At 31.2% G+C, this 23,326-nt stretch overlaps 1 protein-coding gene across 2 annotated transcripts; it reads left to right on the top strand.

Annotated features, from left to right (window-relative positions):
- The first annotated feature begins 12,238 nt into the window (after positions 1 to 12,238).
- LOC145641940 (cyclin-D1-1-like) lies at positions 12,239 to 19,940 on the top strand. 2 transcript variants are annotated; one of them, XM_081692975.1, is made up of 6 exons: positions 12,239 to 12,666; positions 15,120 to 15,206; positions 17,406 to 17,504; positions 17,675 to 17,876; positions 18,009 to 18,142; positions 18,623 to 19,940. In XM_081692975.1, exons 1-6 carry the CDS (start codon positions 12,355 to 12,357, stop codon positions 18,854 to 18,856), a joined length of 1,068 nt encoding a protein of 355 aa, XP_081549101.1. In that variant the 5' UTR covers positions 12,239 to 12,354; the 3' UTR covers positions 18,857 to 19,940. The 2 variants fall into 2 exon arrangements, with proteins under 2 accessions (XP_081549101.1, XP_081549108.1); XM_081692982.1 differs by having other exon boundaries at positions 12,240 to 12,666; positions 18,012 to 18,142.
- Positions 19,941 to 23,326: the final 3,386 nt, after the last annotated feature.

The raw sequence follows: 23,326 nt of genomic DNA, 5'->3' as shown, positions 1-23,326 counted from the left end.
CTTATTTCACAATCGGAGCGTCTAAAAATTAAATTGAGTGGCTTTACTTTACCTACTACAATTAGAAAAAGTATTGAAACAGTAAACAAGAAATGAAAGATGCAATTCAGCCACCTTCAATCACCCTCCACCAGTCATTCAATCATTTTTGTATTTTTTGAGTGTTGAAATTAGAAGCCTTTTTTCAATAGGAAATTAATAATGTAGAGTTATTTATACTTGCTGAAAATGATGTTCCAAAATATAATACTACTTATGTATAGTATAGTTTTCCTAATCATGGTATATGACAAATTATTGATCTGCCAAAGACCTTAACTAAGCTAGCTAGTCCATGTGACACATTAAAGTATAACTAAAATTAAAATAAAATAGATTAATATTTTTTTAAAAAAAATGTCTTTTTTTTTTCTTCTTCTTCTGTTTATTTATTTATTTTTTAATTATTATTATTTTTTTTAATAATTAAGTAGGTTTGAGTTATTCAACAATTAAAGATGAATGCATATTATTGGTTGAACACAACCCCATCCCTCATCCTCAGGGTAAGGGTATAGGACTATAGGACTATAGGTATGGCCAAAGAAATGACTATGCAATGGTTATTGTTATTGTTACTATTTTTTAAATTTTTTTTATAGGCAAAGGATGACCATTATTATTATTACTATTATTACTATACTTATGGAGTACTCCATATTATTATTATTATTATTATTATTATTATTATATATACGTATGCAACTTATTATTTTCGCGATGGGATATTTTGGAGGCATTGAGATCATAATTGCATAATTGTGACTATTTACATGTATGTATGGACGGATTTAAAAATTGATATATGTTTCTCACTATTTTGTAGTCTAATGTGGGGCAATAAATATAGAGATGTGATTTAAGGAGCGTAGCTACATACATTTTCTATCAAAATCAAATGAGTTAAACAATTCATTTTTAATTAAGAGTTTAGCTATCAATATCTTTGGTCCTTTTCACAATTGCAATTGAAGGTACATTGATTGTGAAAATTCATATTTCTTACTTAGGAAGAACTACATTGAAACTACATTCAATTTGAATTGATAGTTGTTGTCATAATAGGTAGCCAATATTTTTAATTTTTGCTGAGTTTTAATAAGTCGAAAACTCGAAATGAATGAGATGAAGCATAATAGTATTGTGAATGACATCTCATCTTTTATACTATGTACGTCTAGATTTAAGCATCATCTTTCAACTATTATTCATCTGGCCAATTAAGTCAATTTCCAAACTATTATAGTTGAAAATCATTGTAATCATATTGCTTTCATCACCACAAATTTTTATATCATTCTATAATTCCATCGTTAGAATAATGTTTCCACAAAGTAGGTCATTTTTGTCTAACTTAAAGTTAATTCATACAAAATGAGTTCATAAATAAACAATTTCAGACAAAATATGTTTAGCTACGTACTCAATAATATAAATTTCAAACACTCATAATATTCCATTATATATTGAAATTAAGTTCTGATAATATAAGTATAGAGTATACAAGAATTACCGTGTAATCTACTATATTCACCACAAAACCCCAATACTCAAAACTTATGCATTTGATTTTTTTTTTAATTAAATAAAAAAAAAACTGCCAATAACTACTTATCCCACTAATTTCTTAAATTATCTTACTTTGTGTTGTTTTCTTCGTGAATAATATATTCCGTGCATTAGTACAGCCATACAGGTACATTCTAGTTTGTTAAATTAAACAACAACAATCATTTAGATGATATTATTATGCAAATTTAGCTTCTAAGGAAATCTAGCTTCTCGATTTCAGACTTTCGATCATTTGAGCTAGCTTATAAGTTGATTTTGATTTGATGCACTTAACTTCATAAAATTTAATCACATTCGTACTGTGTTAGTTGCATACATACATTATATTATATAAATAATAATTCAAGTGAAGTGAAGTGAATGACATAACCAACCACATTCCAAAAAATACATCCTTTTTTCTTACAAGAGGTAGTCAATCCAAGAAACAACTAGTGTCAAAATGTCTATGATTGTATAATTATAGGAGTATAATTGTCTTAAATCCCTATTAGTGTCAAATGTGTATAATTAAATAATTATTGGAGTAAATTGTCTTATTCCCTATCATTGTCAAAATGTTTATACATAATTATATGATTATAGGACCATAGATAATTGAATTACCATTAATGTCTGAAACTAAAAAACAATAAATAAATAAAATCTCTTTAACTTATTTCTTTATTTTGTCAAAACCGGACTGGATTAGATCAAATCAACCACACGTTCACACCACAAGTTTTAACATTAAGATCTTAAAATTTTAGTATTTAGAAACATTAAAAAGAGTATAACAATATCACACTTGATATTATATTTTTTTCCTTATATATTTAGGGGCATGTTTTAATTTACTGAACTGAGCTGAACTGAACTGATTGAAGCTGAACAGAACTGAATTGATTATGAGAGAAGGAAATTAGAGAAAATACAAGTTGATATCAGATATCAACAAAACTTGTAAATATCAAGACTAATTTTGTAAATTTAACAGCACACTAAGGGTGATTTTGTTTAGCAGCCACACCCCCTTTATCTCCCCTTTATCACCACCGTACAGCCTGCCGCACCACTTGCCGATTCACCAACCGACCACCGACAACCTTTAGCTTCACTAGTTGACCCCAGCCGACCACCGCACCACCTCCCTTTACCTTCACCAGTCAACCACCGCACATTCTCTACCACCACCAGCCGACCGAGCACCACCATTTGACCCTCGCAACACCACAAGTACGAGCTAATCCCTTCCCTAAGGGGTTTTTATGGGCCCAATTTTCATAATTTGCTGCTAGGGTGTCTATTGTTTAGCCGGCCGGCCGAACAACCGCTTTTGATCCGCGAAGGTGGTCGATCTTAGGCATAGCCATGGGAATGGAGGAGAGAGAAGGAAGTGGGCCGCTTTTGATCTGCGAAGGTGGTCGATCTTGGGCATACTTACGGGAATGGAGGAGAGAGAAGGAAGTACTGGCCATGGGAATGGAGGAGAGAGAAAAATTGATGATATTAACATGTTTTTGTAAATACTTGATATCAATGGGACATGCTCAGGAAATTAAGAACTGAACTAAACTGATTGAAGCTAAATTGAACTGAAATTAAGATGAAGAGAACATACCCTTAGTGAAAAAATACCTAATGTTTAATCAGGGTACACAATTAAGTTGGAATATATTAGATCATACCAGATTAAAGCTATAGAGTTTAGATCAAACAATACTCCGTACTATACTTTAATAAAATCAAATTGTAACACCCTTTTTTTTTTTTTTTTTATAAAGAGAACAAGCTAAATTAAGTTAGCTATAGATAACAAACAATGGAGACTATTGCCAAAAAAAAAACACAAATTGCCTCATGTTTAGAAATTGTGACATTCAATAGGAAATTTGTACGTACTGTTGTAGTCTTGTTGGCTAGCTGGATGGTGAAGAAATAAAGAATTAGATGCTAATAAGTCAAAAGTAGTAGTGATAGTAAAGTTTGACTGTTTATTAGAGCCATGAAATAATAATTTATTCATGTATATAAACCCAAATTAATTGCATATATTGATATATACCTACTGTCTACTGTTTTGCAACATTGACTTGTGTAAAAGCTGCATTTCTAGTTATTAATTTACCTACTTATCAATTTCATATGTTTTGTACGAATATAGACTTATAGTGTATCTACCTGCTGAGTATTTGGGATCTTGGAATCTAATATATCATCAATTGATTGATGCGAAGTAAAATAGTCTCTATTGACTTTTCAAACATGTCAAGGGTGATTTTATAATGTATAGTTAGTTGGGGGATAAATCGATACTTTGTATTGTTTCTAAAGTGGTATAAAAAACAATTGACAATTAGGGTCTGTTCTCATTGACTGAACTCAGCTGAACTGAGCTGAACTGAAATGAATATTTTATAAGAGAAGGAAATTAGGAGATGAACTGAACTGAACTAAACTGAGCTGAACTGAACTGAATTTCAACGTAAGAGAAAAAGCCCTTAATCTAAGGTTTATTTTAAGTAGTACTTTGCCTACTAATTAAGCTAATCATAAGATTGTTAAGCCATAACTTGTGGCTCGGGCTAATCCAACTCACTTGCATTTGGGTTTTATAAAAGATCAGATGAAACACACTTAATAGTACTACGTAGTATTCAATGCGTAGTAAGATATATTGATATTTATTTATTGTCTTTGTACAATCAGTCTATCTTATGCCCATTATGAGATGATAACATTGAAATAAGTATATACTCTAAATATCTAAAATCTTAAGTATATACATAGTACCTAGGATCGATCTGTGGTAAAACTATATGCATTAGCATGCTTAGCTTGTTTGACCATCTCATCTAAGCATTTAAGAGTTTGAAATGAATTGAAGATATAACTTGACCTAATTAATTCTAAGTGTTTGGTGACAAAACATTTATGATCATTAACTTTAGAACTTAATATAATGTTTTGTTAAGCCACAATATTAACTTAGGCTATTCTTTGTTGACTTGCTGGCCTGGTCGTACAACATTATAGGCTTAGCTTTATAGCCTTGTTTGCTGGTTTTCTCAACTAAGCTAAGCATTCAATTGTTGAGGTGTGTTGAACAAAAAAACATGGCCGTGTTTCCATGTAACTTAAGATAATTGATTTGTTAAATCATCAAAATTAACTAACATTTGTTCATGATGTAATGTATAAACCAATCTTTGACTTCAACCATTAGCTTAAGTTTTTAATATATATATATATATATATATATATATATATATATATATATATATATATATATTGTGTTAAAGAACCAACACAATCGAAACTTTAAGTGAGTTGGTTCTTTAACATGGTACGAAATATCAAAAAGTTTAAACTGATGGTTAAAATTCATTAAGTTTATTTACCTATATGGTTCACAATTCATCATGAAGTAGTAGTATATTTAGAAATGGTATTGAATGAAAGTGGCCCATTTGACTGCATGATAGCTCATAAGTGATTAGGTGACAGCAACTGAAAGAGTGAAAGTAGTATACTTCGGACCTACGTCGCAGGGGTCAGCAGATAGAAATTTAATCTACTGGAAAACACCACAATATAATGCAATGCAAGTATATATCTTGTTTCGGTACCTTAAAACCTAATAAATGGTTTTGTTTAAAACCTAACCTCGGGCCTTGGGCGTTTCAATTGAATTGCCACACATAGACATACCATATACATGAGACTATGAGAGTGATCGATATGATCGATACTTCATACTACCATATGCTATGTAATATATCAATGCATGTGTAAAGTTTTTGCTTACTTTCTTTCTCGACATCATAATTTAAGTAACACTTTATAGACTTATAGATCAGAGTATAAGATTGAGAGTATAAATAAAGGCATGAGTAAACCTGGTCAAGAAGAATCACGTACAAAAATACCATCTTTATTCTCATGTATGTATAATTAACTAGCTAGAAAGTTTAGCCTAATTTTAGTTTTTCAATCTTAGTTCTTAAACGTGAAGCTGAATTGAGATCAATATAGATATTCAGCTCGATTTGAAGATTATGAAAACCTAATCACAATCCTCGCTTCTAATGTATTTTTAACTATTTGCTCGATATCCTCATTAAAGTGTGAATATCCTATATATTTTGATCATCCTGCCTCGACCATTTTTAAGGTAAATTTTTTCAATAGGGCTTAGATACAATCGATATTTCCTTTTTAAGTATACGACAGTTTGGCTTGAATTTTATTTGATCTGAGTCCTATGTCTAGAATGTTAGTAAGGCGGATCACCCAAGACGGTGGGGGAAATGGCCGGAAGCAAGTCCCAAACACTTGACCTTGGTACTGACACCCTCTATTAAGAATTTAAGATCAAAGGGTACTATAGTTCGTATAAACAAAAAAAAAATTGGTTAAGAATTTACGATAGAATAACGGAAGGCATGTGCCTCGTCATTAAACTAACCCGTCCTTCATTGTTATTCTCTCATCAACATGCATGCAGGATTTTCGAATATGCACTTCTTGACTTTTTGTACAGTTGTACTTTCTCTTGACTCAAAATAGTCAACACACTTAATTAAAACATTATGTTATGTACGAGTATGTATATTCCTTATTAAATAATAAAACAAAACTGAATCAATATTGGACCCCACTTAAGTGTGTAAACCAACTATAAACAAATCTTATTTATGAGAACGAAAGTTAATTCATTAGGGGAGCGTGGGGAGGTTCAAACTAAAAAAATCAAGTTTCAAGTGTGAAAGTGTGAAATGTGACTACCACAGAGTTTTTTATTTTTTTTACATGAGCTAAAACAAACAAACTAAGATGTATTGTTAAAGAAAGATAAACTATTACGGAGTATTAATTATGGTAACAAGGATAGATATGTGTCTTGTGAGGTTGTTCCCTCAGAACCTTGTGGATGCTACACCATGTAAAGTTCTTACTAATTCGGCGAATATCATCCACCGTTCATCTAAAACTGACGTCAGTAACCGAGCATCTTTACCAGAGAATTGACACAGAGTCCGTGTAAATTGTGATACCTTACAATAAACGCTTTGCTCCCCACCAAAGACTTTTTCAAAACAAGCATTCATCTCTGCATGTAATGCCGATTGAGCCAAACTGTGAGCTGTTCCTCCCAACATTTATATTACTTCACGGATAATTAAAATTATGTTGAGAAAGTGAGAATGATTATTAGCCTCGGTTATAGGTCATAAACTGTTTACAGCCTTTCTAAAGTTCTAAAGGTTCAATGATCATATGCATAACATAACCAAGTATATGTACCAAAAGCAAAGAAGAAAGACGTGGAAGTACTTGGACAAAAAAAATGCTGCACAAAGAAGCACAAGTTATATGACTCAACCATGTTATTCCATCCTTTTTTTGCTCTACTTTATTTGGATAGCAAAAGCCACGACGTTAGTTGTGTAAAACATGGGTCGCTCAAAGTGACTGTTTTTCCAAATTTCTATAGTGATCATCATATTGAAGCATCCAATGCAAAGCACCTTCTTGTAAAGAACAATTTGCTTTCAAGTTTTTACTATTTGTAACTATGTAGAAATTGTTGTGCATATATCTCTAATGTATATTTTAAAACAAAGGTAAGAACCATTATTGAAAGTAACTTAATTGAATAGATGTTTTGTTTAATTGCTTGACGGCTAAATTATACGCTCATATATAGGATATATTTGTTTGAGATTATTTACCGTTAGTAGCTTCCAGGTAAAAATTGAAAAGCAAAATTGAAATTAATTTGGATAACAAAAATTTAGTTCATTAAAGCGTTTTGGAAATTAATAGGCGCGTCTAATAATACAAAGAATATAAGGTTAATAACTTGGTGGTGAGGTCAAGTAGGAGGAAAAGGTTAAGAGGCAATCTAGCTATAGAGGGAATGTGTTCAATTATGATGCAAAAGAGCATCACAAGAGGAAACTTTTAAAATTATAGAAAAGGGTGAATATAAATCCAATAAAAGAATATTCTTTGATTAATCTTATCTCGATGATTCATATGACTCTTATGACTCTTTACTTATAGACAATGAGAAGTTCCATTGGATATTAGATGGTGGATTCCGATTTCTTGGTTTAACTCCTTATCGTGCAATGAATGCCAAAAGCTAATTAGATTGATGCTTAGGGAAAATAATTAAAAAATGACCGCAAATTAAATATATGTTTAGGCAAATTTTTACCTAAACTAAGCATGTTCCGATGGCTATAAGCAACCAAATTAAGCACTACATAAATAATAAATGTATAGCTTGGATAATTGTTTGTGATGGTGATCACTATCACTACAATATAATATATTACCATATTAGTCTAATAGTCTATCTAATTAATATAAAATAAATTAATTAATACAAGTTAATTAAACTAGAACATAGTCATTTGATTAGTAGTAGAAGAGGGGCCAAGAAATTGAGAAAAACACCCATGAAATGGTCAAGAAATTGAGCCACACAACACAATTAAGTAGAGTATATTTATAATAGGAAGTGAGTAAGCAAAAAAAGGGGTGAGAGGAGCGTCCTACGTTTGGCTCTAGCACCAAAAAGCAGGAGCAATGAAATGAGCCAACCAAATTTAGCGGGCAAAAGTTGGCAATCACTGCTTATTCTTTGCACTTTAGTGTGAAACTAAAGATATGACACTACATAAAGCCAAAAGAATTTTAAGCCCACCCCGGCACCTCAGTCAAGATTAATCAATATTTTACTACTCCGTCGTATTTCCTCTATCTCTTAATTATACGAAATGATAGAATATAAAACAAATTATAGGGCTAACTGATGATGAGTAGTTTCTCATATTGATTCTATGCTCTATCACACACCCTTATATTAGAATTTTTCAGGCGTAAAATGCATTATATGTAGACGTATCAGATGAATGAGTTTGAACTCATGACCTTTTTTTGTCTAATTAATTTGAAGCCATGTCAAAAGACCAAACATTTAAAATAAAATGTAAGCTTAGATGCGTACAAATGTGTAAAAAAAATGAAAATAGTTATAATTTGAAATTTCAAGAAAAATAAGTAATGTAACATTGATATTTCTAACCACGGTATTATTCATTGATTTTCTAAATGACAAATTTTGTTGTATTTCTTAGATTTTGCTTGTGAGGTGTTTAGCATATGATTTTTGGAATTTAATCAAGTGATTTTCCGTTGACAATGTTGTAATCACAACGTGCCATCAATATATATTGGTTGAAAAAAAATCTAGACCAAGTTGGTTGTCCTTTTTTCTAATAACAAGTTATAACAGTAATCCTTATTGCTAATCTAATAGTAATATTTATTGGTTTTTTTTTAATTTTTTTTTTATGTTTTTTTTATCAATGTGCATGTGATTAGCTACTCTGCAATTTCCACCACCTTTCGTTGAGGCAAAAAGTGATTAATTTTCATTTTTAATTAAGGATTAATTAGCAATGCAATTTCGTCTCTTGTTTGATTACCCATTATTTCTAACTCTTTGTGAGACTTTTATCCCTGAAATGTTCTAGTTTAGCTAAAAATTATATACCAAGTACATTAATACTTTTTGTATTTTTGTATATCAATACTGAAACGAAACCACGTGAGTTGAAATGATATTTTCTTTGAACTTCTCAATAATCCAACCCCTCATTCTCATTAATAAGCGTGGCACTTTCTGATTTAGGGCCTGTTTTGGTGATTTACTGAGCTGAACTAAATTAAATTGATTGAAGTTGAACTGAACTAAACTGAATTGAATAGAGTTAAAATGCATTGTTTATGAGAGAAGGAAATTAGGAACTAAACTGAACTGAACTGATTGGAGCTGAATAGAACTAAACTAAAGCTGAAGAGAACAGGCCCTTAGAGGTTAGAGTTAATTAAGATTAAAAATTTTGGTCTAGAATTAATTATTAGTTATAGCTACTATACTTCCTTTGTTCATTTTTATTGCACTAGGAAAAGCATTTTTTTTTTTGGGTAGTGGGAAAAAAAATATTTCCTCTGCTTTTTTTAGTTGACACTTTTCTATTATCACGCTTGCCAACGCATGTTTTTAACGTTTAATAACTTCAATTATCAACATTGTAAAATTATAAAAAGTGGATATTAATAAAATATACATATAGACGATTCAAACAAGATTCCACATGACTATATTGTTGAGCCCATGAACAACCCACATGTAAAAATTCTCTTGTCCCACACTAAAAACACTAAAGGGGGAGTATAGTGGTAATTGAATCCCACATTGAAAGTATTCAAGATTACCACCACAACATAAGGCTAGGGGGCTACTCCCCTCATTGCCATATGGTTTTGAAGTGGAACCTCCTCGATCTTGTGAAGTGGTGGACTTGCACTCTCCTGTGACGGGTGCGGCCCAAACCCATATTTAACATATATTTTATCGTATCCATAAATCACAAAAGCGAGTCAAAGTGTAGTATGTGAATAGTGTAAAAGTCAAACGGTGTCAATTAAAAAAAAACGGAGGAAGTATGAAAAAAAAAAAAATTGTCCAAGAGATTGTAAGCATGAATTAAAGAAACAAGTGTTAAAAAATAACAATAATGTAAACACGCCCTAAGTTATGTTTTGTACAAGAAACAAATCATATATCCCAAATACTGAAAGGCGTCAATATGAAATCAATCACGGCATAGAAATTTTTTGAAATGAATGATCATATACTTTCATACGTCCTCTCGTCTCCCATATTTCTTCTCCCTCAACCTCAATCCCTTATATGAAGTGATTAGTTAAAATATCAATCACTCCAATTCTATGAAATTTATAATCATTTTTGTTTGGTTTGATCCAAAAGACAAAATGGCATGAGAGTTTGCGCAAATTAGTCGTGATATATTATTAGACTTGCAAAGGTGAAGACCCTACCATTACGAAAATCACCTACTTTTCTTCCTAATTTAACGAGACATCCAAATTATTTAGGGAAGAAAAACAACAATTAATTTGTGAAGACCTATAAGAAACAAGAAAACTTGTTAAACTAATACATGGTTTTCTCTATAATGCTTAAATTTAGTCGTCCGATGATCTAAACTAATAAAGGACCTTACTAATGCTTCTCATTAACAAATTGTGTTGTAACGTTATCTAAATGGTCATGGACCAAACCAATGTATAAAATAGCTAGTAATTAACTTTAAAGTTATCTTTTGACCTTTTAAATCTTATTAAATAGAACATAATGTTAAAAATAATTTATGGTCTAGTATGTTAATATGCATGATTTACAATTTGAAACATAAATCACATTAAATTGATTTATGGTGTATTTTAAGTAGTCTCATAACAGTCGAAAGCCTCATATATATAAGGAGTATATGTTGTTTGTCAAAATTTCTAACCACTGTATGTCTGTCTTTGAAACCATAGCTTATACTACCTTCGTTTTTTTTTTTTTTTTAATTGACACGTTTTGACTTTAGCATTATTCACATACTCCCCTTTGACCGTGTTTTATGTTTTATAGGTAATGAACAACATAGTCACGTGGGATCCTGTTAGACTCGTCATGATATATGTTTATAAAATATCAAGTCTTTATAATTTTTGCTTATCAGTAATTAAAGATATTAAAGGTTGAATTTGTGTATTGGCAAACGTGAATAAACAAACGTGTCAAATAAAAAGAATCTGAAGACGCATGTACTTAAATTAGTTAGTTAATACTCTGTATTGAGGGCATTCAACAAATTAAAATGGGAAGGCTTAGTTGCTATGAGTCATCCATGGCTTTAATTAAAATAGTGTAAGTTTAACTTAGACCGTCTAAAATATGTTTTTTAAACCTTGAACATCTCACACGCACGCTTAGGCTTAGTCGCTCACAGCTTCCGAATGATATGACTCGACACAATATAACAAATTTGGGTATGAATTATTGGACTAAGCTTGGTTTGACACTGTTTTGGGTGAGCTACGATAACTGTTACTTGGGGTCGGTAAAAGGTTTATCGTCCAATTGAATACTTGCATAGTTTACGTGGATTAGCCAACTTGAGGTTTATCCGGGGAAAACCGCTCCGACACTAAAGTCAGAATGTGACAGCTTGATATGAGTAAGAAAGGAGGTGTGAGAGAGTTTTTAGACAGAGAGATTTTGAGATATAAAAATCGTACTTTAAAAGTGAATTATATTTGAAAATTTATAGGAAGATAACCAAGCTAGTGCCATGTGTCGATCCACATAGTTAACATGACAAGTGGGCGGTGAATATCCATGTGGTCACAAGCAACTCTCCACGTGGCTGATGAGAGTATGCCGATATGATATTCATACCGATATAGAACATGATTTAAAAATTTGTCCAAATCCGATGCTTTTTATATTATATCGGTACCAATATCATCCCATACGGACAAGACATTTGAGGTTTATTATTCATTCATTTTCTATTTACAATAGGAATTAGAAATTGAGTACTATATTCACCAACAAAAAACTATTAGAAGGGGACCAATGTCCAACAATATTACGGGAAATACATACCTAATTTTATAATTTAATTTAATTTCTTATTATTTAATTTTAAAATTTCAAGGTAAAAGGAGACCAATATTCTCCATATATATAGACTATCAGATTCACTTACAAACTTCACCCTCACTCTCCCACTCTCACTTCTCCCCAACCACCCAAAACCACCACCTCTCTCTCCTCTCCGCCATGAAAAACCACTGTTAAATAGATTCTCCGCCGCCATCGCCGCCATGTCAATATCATATGCTGATTGTTTATCCGACTTACTTTGTTCCGAAGAATCCGGCGAAGTTATCTCCGCCGGAGATTCCCCGGAGATCTCATCGGAATGCGAATCTTCGGTGATCATCGATGACGACGAATCGATAATCGCCGGGTTCATCGAAGAAGAACGGAACTCATTCACTAGTTTTATCGCCTCCGGCGATAGCGATCCCGGCTCTCTTTCTCCCTCCACCACCACCATCACCACCGCCGTGTCTAACTCCTCATCCCTCTTGGATTCTTCTGCTCGCTCTCGATCAGTTGCATGGATTTTCAAGGTACGATAACAATATATAATCGCCTTTGATCGTGTTAAATCGACGTGTATAACGCATGCGCTAGTGAATTGGTGGCGGCTATGGCAGATTACTGTTGTAATGGCCACGTCATATTAATGGTATTGCACCGTAATTTATTTTGTTTTTTAAAAAAAAAAGTTAAAATAGGTGGAAAAAGGTGGATCTGTTATGTTGAGCCGTGCGTATAAAAAATGATTATGGAGAAAGTGGCGGCGCGCCTTAGTACACTTTCGCTTTTATATTTTGTTTTTATTTAATGATAATTACTTATGCATAATTTTTTCCTAAAAAGATGGATTAATTTTTACGGAGTATTTTTTAATTTTATATTCTGTGTTAATCCATGAATTTTTCAACGGGTTAATCAAACTAAACTTTTTACTAAGTAACCTTTTAATTTTTCTTCAAAAAAAAAAAAAAAAATTAACCTTTTAATTCGTGTCAAACCATGATTTCTAAAACGAGTTAATCTAATTAAACTTTTAACACAATAACCTTTTAAATCGTAAAATATATATATATATATATATATATATATATATATATATATATATATATATATATATATATATATATATATATATATATATTTTGGTGAAAAAGAGGGGCAAGCCCCAAAACAAGAACAAACTAGAACAATCATAAAATTTATATGGATCTCAACTTATTTAACATTTACTTAAAGTGAAGGGATCCACTTTTAATTTCTTATTTAAATATCCTTAAATATACTATTCTTTTTACTATATCTACATTTGTTTAATTTAAGTGTTTGATAAGTAGAATTTGTCATTTATGTACGTTTTAAGCTTTCCTTAAGATATTTATATTCGTTCAAAGTATTTATCTACAATAACTAGGATTAATAAAGGACAAATTTTAGTTATAATAATGGATTAATGGGTATTAACTCTATAAAGTTAACATGCAAAATAATTTGAATACTTTTTTGTTTATCCATGATGTTATTCTATGATAAACTCTTTTTTTTTTCTTTTCAAAGTGTTAAACTTATTGTTAAATTAATACTTTAAGGGATATTAATCCTATTATTATTTCCTATTGTTTTATGACTTTTATAAATAGCAATACTTGTAAAAAAATGTTTTATTATAAAATAATTTACTACTAATACGAAGTAATAAAAATTACACTTTCGCTACTTTATGTTTTCACTTTTTCATTGTAAGGTCTACAATGTATTATCTGATCTCTAATATCATCGATATTATAGTACAGTATAAACTATAAAAGTTTAATTTTCATCTTTATATTAAAATTAATTTTACAAGATTTATTTTCTAATGTCTATTTAAATTAAAGGTTGTACGGAGCAAATATTATTTTGAAAATTGTAGTTAGTATTCTTCATATTTCTTAATACTACGGAGTAGCTGTCAGTATATTTTAACACGTAGCTTTAAAACAAACATTATAGTCAAAGTTTGAAAAAGTTTTTCTTAGTTATAGCTACAATTATACTCCGTATTTTTCGTACTACACTGCTGCGTACATTAAAATGTACTCCGTGATAAATTTTGATGAATATGAACAAAAACACATACTTCCTCTATTTCTGTTTAGTTGACGTGTTTGATTTAGACACATATATCAAGGAGAGGAGAGGGAGTGAGAGAGAACGAAAAAGTAAGTGGGGTAATTTGTAAATGCAAGATAAAAAGTTTGCCCAAAAGGAAACGTCAACTAAAAAAAAACTTCCTAAAAAGTTTGTAAATGCAAGATAAAAAGTTTGCCCAAAAGGAAACGTCAACTAAAAAAAACTTCCTAAAAAGAAATACGTGTCAACTAAAAAGAAACGGGATAGTATTTTTTACTTGAAAAGGTTGACTAGAAATGAAGAGGATAGACTAAAATGCTTACACTAGAGAGTTAATTACTAATTATGTGGCACTTATAAAACAAAGCTAGATAAGTGGATACTCCGTATTATGGAGTATGTTTAACTAATCATGGATTCATGGAGTATACTTTGAATATACGAGTATTTTAGTTTTAATACTTTAATCTGTTTTATAATGTTTTTTTTTTATTTTTTTATTTTATTTTATTATGGTAAAGTAACCAATTAATACGTACTAATACTTTTTGATAATGTTTTACTTATGACTTATAACGGGTATATTTATTTGCTCAGTAAAGTACGGAGTAACATAGAACAAATGTGAAAATAAAGAAAAGATACTTGTAGTTTATTTATTTATTTTATTTTATTTAAAGAAAGTTTATTATTTAAAATATTGAAAATATTACGTAAATGACCAAATCTAAAAATGGATTTGTTGGTGGCCAAGCTATTTTCTCTTTAAATCATAAAATTTCATTTCTGTTTTTAAGGAACTTATCAATATAATTCAAAATTAAATTGACTTTGGTTTGATTTTGTTTTTATTCTTTATTGATAATATAAACAGGTGAGAGCGTTCTATGGATTTCAGGCAGAGACAGCATACCTCGCTGTCAACTACTTAGATCGCTTTCTAAGTTGTCATCATATACCGGTAAATTATTGTGTCATTGAAATTTTCAAACGTATATAACTAAGTATTTATTGTTTGAGTATCACGGTGACGAGAATGGATCTTAAAATCTTTTGAAATTGAGAGGAGAACTCTAACCACTTAAACTATATTTCACTTTTATTTATTGTCACTGTATATATATTCGCTTCGTCCTATTTTCATTGTCACTTGTTACGGAACTAGTTCAAGCAAGTACGGAGTACCTCTCTAGTTCCAAAACCAATACGACGTCCTATATGATTTATCTCTTGGTCAAATTTCATTAACTTTGACCATTGATTGATTCACATTTGTAGTAGCGGTCAAAACATGCATTAGAGATCACGAAATATTTTGAAATGGAGAGAGTATATAGATCGGATATCACATATTAGTATTGTCATGATACTATTTTTAGACGTAGTAAGTTTGTATTTGTTATCGAAAAATGGGACCTAGGTCATAATTGAAGTACTTCCCTTTCATTTCTTCCTCCTGAATTAAATCCCCCCCGCTCCAATATTATCTGTCTCAATTATACCAATCTCTGCAATGAATTTAAGTGGATGACCAGAGTATTCATGGAAAAAGAGCTAGCTACTCACCGACCCTTTTTAAATATTTCTGGTCTTTTTGCCCTACATGTCAATTTCCATTATTACATTAGGGACTACAACCAGTATACAATATAGTGATTCTTAGAAAAAAAAAAAAAAAAAGTAAAAACACATCACTTGACTATTATCAGATCCAAACGAGGATCTAGGAGATGGAGGGATAGTTAGTCCCTCCATCTCTCCTCGGAGGTTCGAATCTCATCTCCCCTCCTGTGATAGGAGGGGCACCCTGTGTACCTTGAAAAAAAAAAAAAAAAAATCAAATTTATACATGCTTAAGTGGTCACACATCAGACGTGCTCTTGGATCAAGTGAGAGTTCAATGATAGAGTTCACAACATCTGATCAAAAGAGTGTTGGCCTAATAATCATCACCTCCCTAAACTTTACGATCTATATTAGTTGTTATACATGAAGTATATACCCAACCTTTGCTAATGTACATAAACTTTAAGACTTTTGAGGGTTGAAGAAGTGATGAACTTTAGAATTCACATGGATATCGTGTGATATAAATTACTACTTTATTCTTATAACGTTTCAGATGATCTTAAGTGGAAATTAAACAAGGGATATGATCACAACGTTCTTCAAACTTGATTTCTTTTTTTCTTAAAGTAGCAATTTATTGAATTATTTAATAAATAAATGATGAAGGTAATCTTTGCTAAAAATGCAGTCGTAGTAAATAATTTGCGTACGAACTAATGGTAGGTATTTTTCTAGGACTTTTGGAGTTTTGGTGGGTGATGAGTTGATAACTATTGACTAGAAAATGGACTTCTCAATTGCATTAAAAAAATAATTAAAAAATAAAATAAAAATAAAAGCCATGCACTTCTAATTAAGAACTTTAGAATGAAACGTGGCATTTTATTTGATGCAAATTAACCAAATAAAGCAACTTTTTAAAGAATATAGTCGTACGTCCAATTCCTTCAGTACAACTATACAATTACTACTCTAACAGTATATACTCCTTAACTAATGAAGTACGAGTACATTATATATGTCTCGTGGAGTTGGTGGGCAACTCACCTTGTGACTTTAAGGTGATAAGTTTAAACCTCCAACAACTACAAAAATCCATGGGAGTAGGGGGATTTCCTTACTCCCCCATTTACTCTCAAGCGGTGATCTGCAGAACTAGACTAACTAAACTGGTGAGAGGTGTTGGTTCAATAGGATCTTTTATCTTACCTTAAAATAAAATATAAAAAAAAATTTGTATGTCTACCCTTAGTTTAGTATGCATTTCAATATATACGCATATATGCATTCATGTGTTTGTTTAATGCCTAGGGCCATCCCCGCCCTAAACGCTATTGAAGCATCATACTTTCAAGTGTATCTAATAATTTGCATGTGAATTCACGAAAGGAATAACTTACCTGATCTTCCAATTTTTCTTATTAGTTGTCGTAAAGATTAATTATTGATTAGCATTATTTAAGACCGGTGTCTTCCATGGATGCACCTAATAATTTATCAATGATTAAGTATAATGTATACATAATTATATCTACATAATCTTAAAATTAAGTTGAATTATTGAGATGATCGAAGCTTTTTTGAAATGCAGCAAACAGGTGGGTGGCCATTACAACTTTTATCAGTTGCATGCTTGTCACTAGCTGCCAAGATGGAGGAACCTCTTGTTCCTTCCTTATTGGATATTCAGGTCACTATCAATTTTTTCAAGCATATATTTCCATTTTTTTTCCAGCATATATTTCCATTTTTTTTCCAGCGAATTCTGTTACCTCAAAACAATCCTTTTCAAGAATCTCTATTATTAACAACCTAGCTAATTAATTAACTAATTAATCATGATTGGATTATTTTAATTAGGTTGAAAGTAAGAAATTCGTTTTCGAGCCTAAGACGATCCAACGTATGGAACTCCTCGTGCTTACGGTTTTGAATTGGAGATTACGACTTGTCACACCCTTTACCTTCATTAGTTTCTTCGCGTACAAGGTTGATGTTACAGGATCGTACATTGGCCTTTTAATCTCACAATCAACGGATCTTATTCTCTCTAATATACTTGGTATGTACGTAATTACATACTTTATGTTACAATGTCACAATTTATTTGTATGAAGCTTAAAAAGTGATTATAAACTTAATTAGCTAAACTTTTTACTTTTTTTTTTTTTTTTTTTTGGGCTTATGGGTGTAGCAGAGGGCAGCTTAGTGGAATACTGGCCATCAAGCATAGCAGCAGCTGCCATACTTTGTGCAGCAAGTGAAATACCAAGTTTGTCCTTTGTCACACCTGAGCATGCTGAGTCATGGTGCGATGGGCTTTGTAAAGTAAGCATATTCACATGTTTTTATTTTAAAAAATTTCTCAATATTAATAATTTTTGGCTACATCTTTTCAAAATAAATAATTTTTTTTTTTACATCTTTTCAAAATAAATAATTTTTGCTTACATGATACTATGCATAAGTATCCCTAATTCTCCCTCTTATGTCCCACACATTCTATTCCTCATTAGCTCTCAATTCAATAATACATAATACTCCTCTAAATTTTGTACTGATTGTGTCCCAATCTATGTGTCTTTTATGATTCTCCACGGTGTCAGTACCATTGCTTACGTAATTACAATACTGTAACAATATAAAAAGTTGATATTTTAAAAAGGCTGTATTTTTCTTCGTGATAAGATAGCTTAAATTGGGACAAAAAAAGTACATTATGCGTCGTTATTATATTAAATTGAGACGGTAGCAAAACATGATGAAAAACTTGACAATAAATTGATTAATTTTTCAATATTGTTGCAGGAAAAGATAAGGGATTGCTACAAATTAATGCAACAATTTGTGGTTGATCATAGGAGAAGGAAATCCATCAAAGTGATACCACAACTCAGAGTTACAGCAAAAATTACAAAAATCAGGTCATTTAATGACTCATCTCCATCTTCATCTTCCACCTCATCACCATCACCTTTCTCTATTAAAAGGAGAAGATTAAACAATAATCATCCATGGATGGATGATGATCATGATCTCTAAAAATCCTAAAAAAAACTTTTTTTTTTCTTTTTTTTTTATTTCCCTTGGATGGGTTTTTAGTTAAATTTTCAATTAGCCAAAAAAAATAGTTTTTTTTTTTTTTTTTGGGCATTGCCGTTTATTTAATCAAGAAAAAAATGGCTTTTGCACACTCCCAAGGGTGTTGGGAGATTGTCTAGTACAATGTATATGTGTACATGATTTTGTGTGACAAAACAAATAAACAATATAGTGGTGGATGAGATTAGGAGAGAAAAATAATTATAATAATAATTAAAAAAAAGAGGTGGAGGAGTTTTGATAGTGGGAGACCTGGGAGTCATGGAAGTGGGGGTGTTGATATTGCAAATTCAAAGGTTGCATTGATTATTGAATGAATGAGATGAAGATTTTTCTTTTGGGAGAAAAAAGTGGGGTCCTTTCATTGTATAGGTGATGAAAAATGAGGTTTGTGAGGGGCAAATTCCATAAATTTCAAAATGGTTGATTTTTTAAAGATATATTTTTATTTTATTTTGGGAGAAATAAGCCGAGTCTTTCTCAATCTCAATTTCAATCTCTACCTAGGTTGCAATAAATGCCAATAATCCAATCAAGAAAAAGAAGAGGGAAAAGTTGAAAAGAAAGGAGATATGCAAGAATGAATAAGATGGGTCGTCAATTATTATTTCAGAATTGTTACATTAGTAAAAAAAAAATCACCTAAAACTTCGTTAGAGTGATGCGTTACACAAATCTATGGATGGAGCAGTGTGACGCGTGTGTATGTTGTGTTTTTTTGGCGGGAAAAAATTGCGTAAAGCAATCATAAATTTTGAATTTTTTTTCTTTTTTATTTAGAGATGTAATTTGTGAAGCGTGTGACGGTCACACGTGTACATTCAACTTAATTTTTTTTTCTTTTTTTAATAAAAAAATTAACGAACAATTTGTTATGTACTCCTTATGTAATATGGCCCCAAAAAAATGTGGCCAACAAACCATAATGCATGTAAAGGTCCTAGAGGGAGGGGACCTTTAATGTACTACTAATATGTTTGTATTTGGAATCATCAATATGACGTATATATTTGTTTTTGGTTCATCATCTTTCTATAATTTCAATTATCTCTTTAGATTTTTACTATCTTTTCTGCGTTTAGCCTGCAATGCATGTGAACTCCCAATGGCAATTTTTGTAGCTTTGTCAATTGTTTGCTATTGATTTTGTGACCTAACGACTTCTTCTACAGTAAATTCTTTGGTAGGAACTACTTCATATTTTGGTCCCTCATACAATAAAGGATGAAATAGAATTTTAACATTGCTTGAGAGATTACATGCCTTCTCGTGACGAATGACTACTCACGTAACCATGTCTCCTCTCCTGCAAGCGAGGCCTACTCGGTTGGAGTTACCTCCGATCACTAAGCATAAAACTCGTGTTTCAGACCTCCTATCAAAATCGTTTTGAGATAAGGCAACAATGTTAAAAAATAACCACGTAACTTAATCTCTAAGTATAAAACGTGTGTTCAAGACCTATCAAAACTGGTTCGAATAATATCTCAAATTTGTGTTCAAGACCTATCAAAACTGGCCTGAGTAATATTTTTAAATTTGTTTCCTCGACGCCGACTAAATCCCTAATTGCAAGTATGTATAACCCATCAACAAACACGTACACAAGTTACAATATCAGTATGACTTGTTATGGCACATGCATTGTAGTTTGTAGGCCACGTTAATTACATTACATCAACTATGGACTGCCCCATATATACATGCATAATAATAATAATGTATGTAGTTGGCATGAATAGGTTGGATGATTTATATTTTTATGATGGTGATTTACAACTCGTCTGTCTAAAAGTTGATCATTTAAGGATATAACATGGTCATCGTAAGCTTCAATTCATGACTTTAATTTCATCATTATGAACTCTACCTAACGGGCTAATTAATGTCCATATCTTAATTAATTAATTTGTGATTCTTATAATGTTTTGAGGTTATTGGAGAGGTGACTAACGGATTGAACATAGTCCAATTTGGATTGTTAGTTAGGTTTTGGTGCATGACCTCCATCCCCCTTCTCAAATCATTAAATGTCTTTTGAAAAAGTACTCCGTAATTCAGACTACAAGACAATAATACATACACCTTTTATCTAGTGTTATATTCGAGAGTTTCAATTAAAATATTAAATTACCAAGTAAAGTTTGGTGGAATTGGTGGAGAACTCACCTTGTGACTTTGAGGTCACGAGTTCGAGCCCCATCAACTACAAAATACCTAGGAGTAGGGGGATTCCTTTACCTCCCCCCTCTACTCTCAAGCATTGACCTGAAATTAAAAAAAAATAATGACACTCAATAATTGTAAATTGGTAAATATTATACTTGGTAAAAAGTTAATTGTTTTATTGTTGGGATAATTTTAATAAAATATAGATCAGATTGACTTTAATTTATACTTGGTATATATCATTTTACATTTTAGGGCCTGATCACATTTATTGAACTGAACAGAATTGAGCTGAAATGAATATTTTATGAGAGAGGGAATTTGGGAGCTGAATTGAACTGATTAGAGCTGAAATGAACTGAACTGAACTGAAATTAAGTAAATGTGAACAGGCCCTTAGTCAAAGATTTTAAAGCTATGTTTTTAAAGAGAAAAATGGTGCAATTAACAAAGTATTAACGATTGGTTAACTAAAGATGTAAATTAAATCTAGGGCATATATCATATATCATTAGTACGATATTTTTTATCCCTTTATTTTTAAGGATTCAAAACATTCACGAACGTAATTATGGAAACATGCAATACCAAATAATTTTTTTTTTATTTCCAGTTTTACTAGATTATAAAACGGAGGGAGTATTTTTTTTATCCCTTTATTTTTAAGCTATGTACTAGACTACTAGGGACCGCCACACCGTTACATCACCAATGACAAAGTACATGAATGTATGCGTAAATTCGAGCTATAAGATAGAAGAGCGTTAAATGTTCACTTGGCGAAGCCAGAACAACAACGTACCACATTAACCAATAACCACAATTTAGATGCCCTAGGAAGCAAGGCAACCAATACACCATGAAGCTAAGCTAGCTAGCATATTGATAATACACCTACCAGCCAGCAACAATATAATAGACCAAGCCAATGTAATGCCGTACATCGTTAACGTCCAAGCAATGCAACGAACGATTATAGATATATTTTGTTATATAATATCATATCATCCATCTATTAGTAATCTTACGATCAAGTGGTATATCTTTTTAACTTGTCAATAGTTTGAGAGACATAAATGTGTTACAACTTTACATGAAACTTCCTATTTCATATTATTGTCAATAATTATACCAAGCTAAGTGACAAATAAAATTAGTATTTTTTTTTTTAAAAAAAGGAGCGTCAAATAATGTATGCAAAATTTGACGATAATCAAGGGATGATCAAGGGTCCTACTTCATCTTTTCAATCTAGTTAACTTGATCTATGTTTCAGTCCATTCGATTCAATAAAAATAAAATTTGTTAAATACACTCGGGTGTACCGTATACCCGGGTAATTTGCTCATTAATTTTTGCTCATTTAATAAAATAACAAAATTTAATGAGGAATTAACGCGGGTGTACGGTATACCCGGGTGTACAGAATAAACTAACCAATAAAACGGATATCAAATCCAAATTTTCTATAATAGGATATGTTAGATGGATGTTTTGGAATTTTTAAAATAAGATCCAGATCATCTTTGAGAATTTCATGATTAAATGCTAAACCTTTAAATATATATATGAATAATTCTCACATATGAACCTATTCTCACCGGATCCCTCCCCATATATATATATGGAGATCGAGTGTCAGATTTGGCCAGCCCTACCCTTCATTTTAATTACATTATTAATCAATTAGCAGTATCATTTTTGTTTGGGAATTAGATGGTTTATATGGAACATTCACTTTTGAGTTGTTCATTGTCGATATTATTATTTGATTTAAAGTAATTAAGGTGTAAATAGATCTTCATTTCTGTAACGATTTAATGGCAACACTTATATTGGTCCCTATATGTTTCCTTTTTAACTATAAAATTTGAGATAACAACATAATAGAGCAAAGACCCAAGTTTCTTAGAAAAAGTGCAAGTCATCATAAATCAAATAAACCTAACTAAATCGGATAATATATAAAAACTAAATAGGGACAAACTAAAGGAACAAACAGTCTCGGGGTGGTTTGGTTTGTTAATAAATTGAATTTGATTTGTATGGAATATCATATTAGGGAGATATGTGTTCTAAACTTCATACTAGTCTAAAGTTGTTTGATTCATTGTTAAAATGGTTTTTATTACATCTTACTATGAAAGAAACTTCATACTAGTCTAAAGTTGGGAGGAAATTAGAGCTCTTGTTGTATCAAAATTGTATAGCTAAAAGCTTAATAATCAAAAATAATAAAAT

Source organism: Chenopodium album, chromosome 1, assembly GCF_948465745.1.
Source record: "Chenopodium album chromosome 1, dcCheAlbu1.1, whole genome shotgun sequence".
Taxonomy (NCBI): domain Eukaryota; kingdom Viridiplantae; phylum Streptophyta; class Magnoliopsida; order Caryophyllales; family Amaranthaceae; genus Chenopodium; species Chenopodium album.
This window is presented reverse-complemented; position numbering and strand designations above follow the sequence as displayed.